This window comes from Laccaria bicolor, genomic scaffold, assembly GCF_000143565.1.
Source record: "Laccaria bicolor S238N-H82 LACBIscaffold_391 genomic scaffold, whole genome shotgun sequence".
Classification (NCBI taxonomy): Eukaryota; Fungi; Basidiomycota; class Agaricomycetes; order Agaricales; family Hydnangiaceae; genus Laccaria; species Laccaria bicolor.
In genome coordinates, this window is record NW_001890242.1 from 1 (window position 1) to 2,866 (window position 2,866).

Here is a 2,866-nt window from a genome sequence, read left to right on the forward strand (position 1 = left end):
GTGGGCGGTGCGTGTTTTTCGGTGGGCGGCGCGTGTTTTTCGGTGGGCAGCGCGTGTTTTTCGGTGGGCGCTCGTGTTTTTCGGTGGGTGGTGGGATGTTTTCGTGGGTGGGGTATGGTTTTCGTGGGCGCTGGCGGTGTACATGGGCGGTGGGCGTCGTTTTGTGCCCGTCGGGTGTCGTTTTGTGTCCGGGGGCGTTGTTTTCATGGGCGTTGGGTGTTTTCGTGGGTTACGGCGCTCGTTGTTTTGTGACGTGGCGTCGCCGCGTTGTTGTTGAAGGGTGTTGTGGTTGATGTTGGTGGTCGTGGTGGCCATGGGTGATCGAGGAGCGATGTTGGCGGTGGTGGCTATGGGTGACGGTGATGGCGTGGCGTTGGCGGCGGTGACGAGCATGGTGGTGGTGGAAGAAGAGAGTGGCCATGTTTGGTGAGCATGTTCACCAAACAATACATTGTTTGTGATCCATTGAAAATAAATAAACTATAATACAGTAATAAATAAATAAAATAAACAGATTGGACTGGAATCCCATTCCTGCCCACTCCGGGGAACACCATTCCTGCCCATTCCGGGGAAGACCATTCCGGGGAACATTCCGGTGTACATTCCGCAATCCACCGGAATTCCACTGGAATGGAAAACACCGGAATAAACAATTTAGCAGGGCCTTCTGCTAAATTCCATTCCACCGGAATCCACCGGAATTCCACCGGAATGACCGGATTCCTGCAGGAATAGGGGGGGCACTGCTAAGACCTCGTACAGACCATAGATCTCTGGGGTGCAGGGGCAGTGGAGCCATTAAGGGAATTGGCCCTGCCCTATTACCATTTATATCTGGTAGTTAGGGTCGAGGGCTTAGGGCCTGGGCGCTGTCAATATCTGGCAATTTCCGAAGCACTCACGGGTTAAGGGTTTGGGACACTGGGCTTTGTCGACGTTGGATGCATCCCAAGGGCATTAATCACTCTGAGGCAGCTAGCATTGTGCACTCTGGGCACAGGCATGCCACTCTAATTTGCTGGTAGGAGCAGGCTGGGAAGTTGGCAACCCATTTTACTGATGGCGTTGAGTGTTATATCAGGTGGCTGACAGATTTGTGGGCTCACGCCGTGGTTATGACCCACAGCAGGTAGAGCTACGTGACCTTACGAGGTTCTCCAGAACTAATACTTGTCGGGGGGCTTGTGTTCAACACAGGCAGCCGATGTAGCAGTGGCAGCCTGCTCCCCCACTATGTGGGAAAATCCAGGAACATGAACGTTCTGGACAAGAGAGCTACTGTGGCGTGGTCTTGTCGACTCGGAGTTCGTCTTCAACCCCCACTTGATTGAGTTCAACTTTGAATTCTGAAAAATAGAAACCAGCATGGCAGACTACGCCCACACAGCAGCCACCACCAGCTCCATCTACCTCTCCACCATCTTTCAACACGACCTGTACTGCCACTACGTCCCAGGCCTCGTCGGTGAGGGTCTCTTCCACAGCTTCTTATTTGGATTGGCTTGTATGAGGTGTCAGCACGCTTGCGGAAAATCAACAGGTTTGTACCAACGATTTCGGTGGAAACAACGACTTTTCAGATTGATATTCGCACCTCAGTAGGTTTCAGTATGGCATTCAGGCTTCGTCGGTTGTATGTGGTTAGCGACTGTTCTTTCGCTTCAGTCGACTGGCCTAAAGAACAATGCATGAGGCCAAGTTTGCCACCATCTGCCTGAAGAGGCATGAAGTCGGAGATCAATCCATTTAATGTATGTCCTTTACTCGCATCCATGTTTTTTCTGTCTTATTAAAAGGTCGTCACTCAGATAATATTTTGTACCGAACTGGGCATAGCTCGGGGCTCCAGTCAGGACTCCAGTGAGTCCCCATCAACCATTGGTAGAGTCATGGCCTAGACTGCTTACTGTAACTCTAAGCCGTCATGCTGCTCTATCATCGAGTCTGGTGCCTCGCCCAGTCAGAAATTTTGCACCAATAAGCAGATGCTGGAAGTTCGCTGGGTTGCAACACTCCCTCCCTCTAAACACCTGCCTTCGCAGGAGTAGCAGTCAGCGCCAAAACTGCCACTGTCTAAAGCATCTTATGAAGGCACTTAGGTAGCTCATTCCTTCCCCGCCCCCGAGTGTGCGGAGATTTCAACCTTGCGCCCTTCATGGTGAGTCGTTTCTTATGCTTCGCGCCCTTTCTGAAGCTGACTGTTCTTACCGTTAAGGACATCATGGCGGTCACCACCATCTCCACTGGGCGTGACATACCCTTCCCTCACAAAAGTTGGCCATCGGTTTGAATGGCAGGTGTGAAAGTGGTGGGTGCCTGTAAGGTTTTATGGTTTTTACAGAAGCTGCTTGATCTAATTATGAATCGAAAATTGAAGTTGTGCGTCTCGCCGACATCGAGGCCACCAGCAAAGCACTCTTCGGTGTCATCAGTTGCCTAGGACGATATAAATTTTCTCTAGGGTGACAATGTTTCTGGGTGCCAGGTTCAAAATGAACACCCCTTCCTGTATCCCAAGACACAACAGAAATAGTAGGATGCTGCCCAGTGTAGAACCGATAGTATACGCAAATGACAGGTTTTCCCGTGGCTGCAACTTGTTACATGTTAGGGCAAGTTGGTGCTGATACAAATAGTACCTTCACTCCGTACACACTGCTTGTGAGTTATTCTCAAGCTTTCACCTCGTACGAAGCTAATCATTCTACATATAAAGAGAATCGTCCCCCACGTCAACTCTCACACACTCCCTGATAATCAGTCACAACAAATCTTGACCACAGAAGGGTTCTACAATTCGATGCTCATGATCGACTCAGACTGTGGGCTCATCATATGTAAGGGCCTACATGATTCACCAAAA

General features: G+C 50.3%; 1 protein-coding gene across 1 annotated transcript; it reads left to right on the forward strand.

Annotated features, from left to right (window-relative positions):
* Positions 1-2,471: 2,471 nt before the first annotated feature.
* LACBIDRAFT_308124 (uncharacterized protein) lies at positions 2,472-2,630 on the forward strand (the record flags this gene model as incomplete). The annotated part of the gene is made up of 1 exon (XM_001891106.1): positions 2,472-2,630. One exon carries the CDS (start codon positions 2,472-2,474, stop codon positions 2,628-2,630), a length of 159 nt encoding a protein of 52 aa, XP_001891141.1.
* Positions 2,631-2,866: the final 236 nt, after the last annotated feature.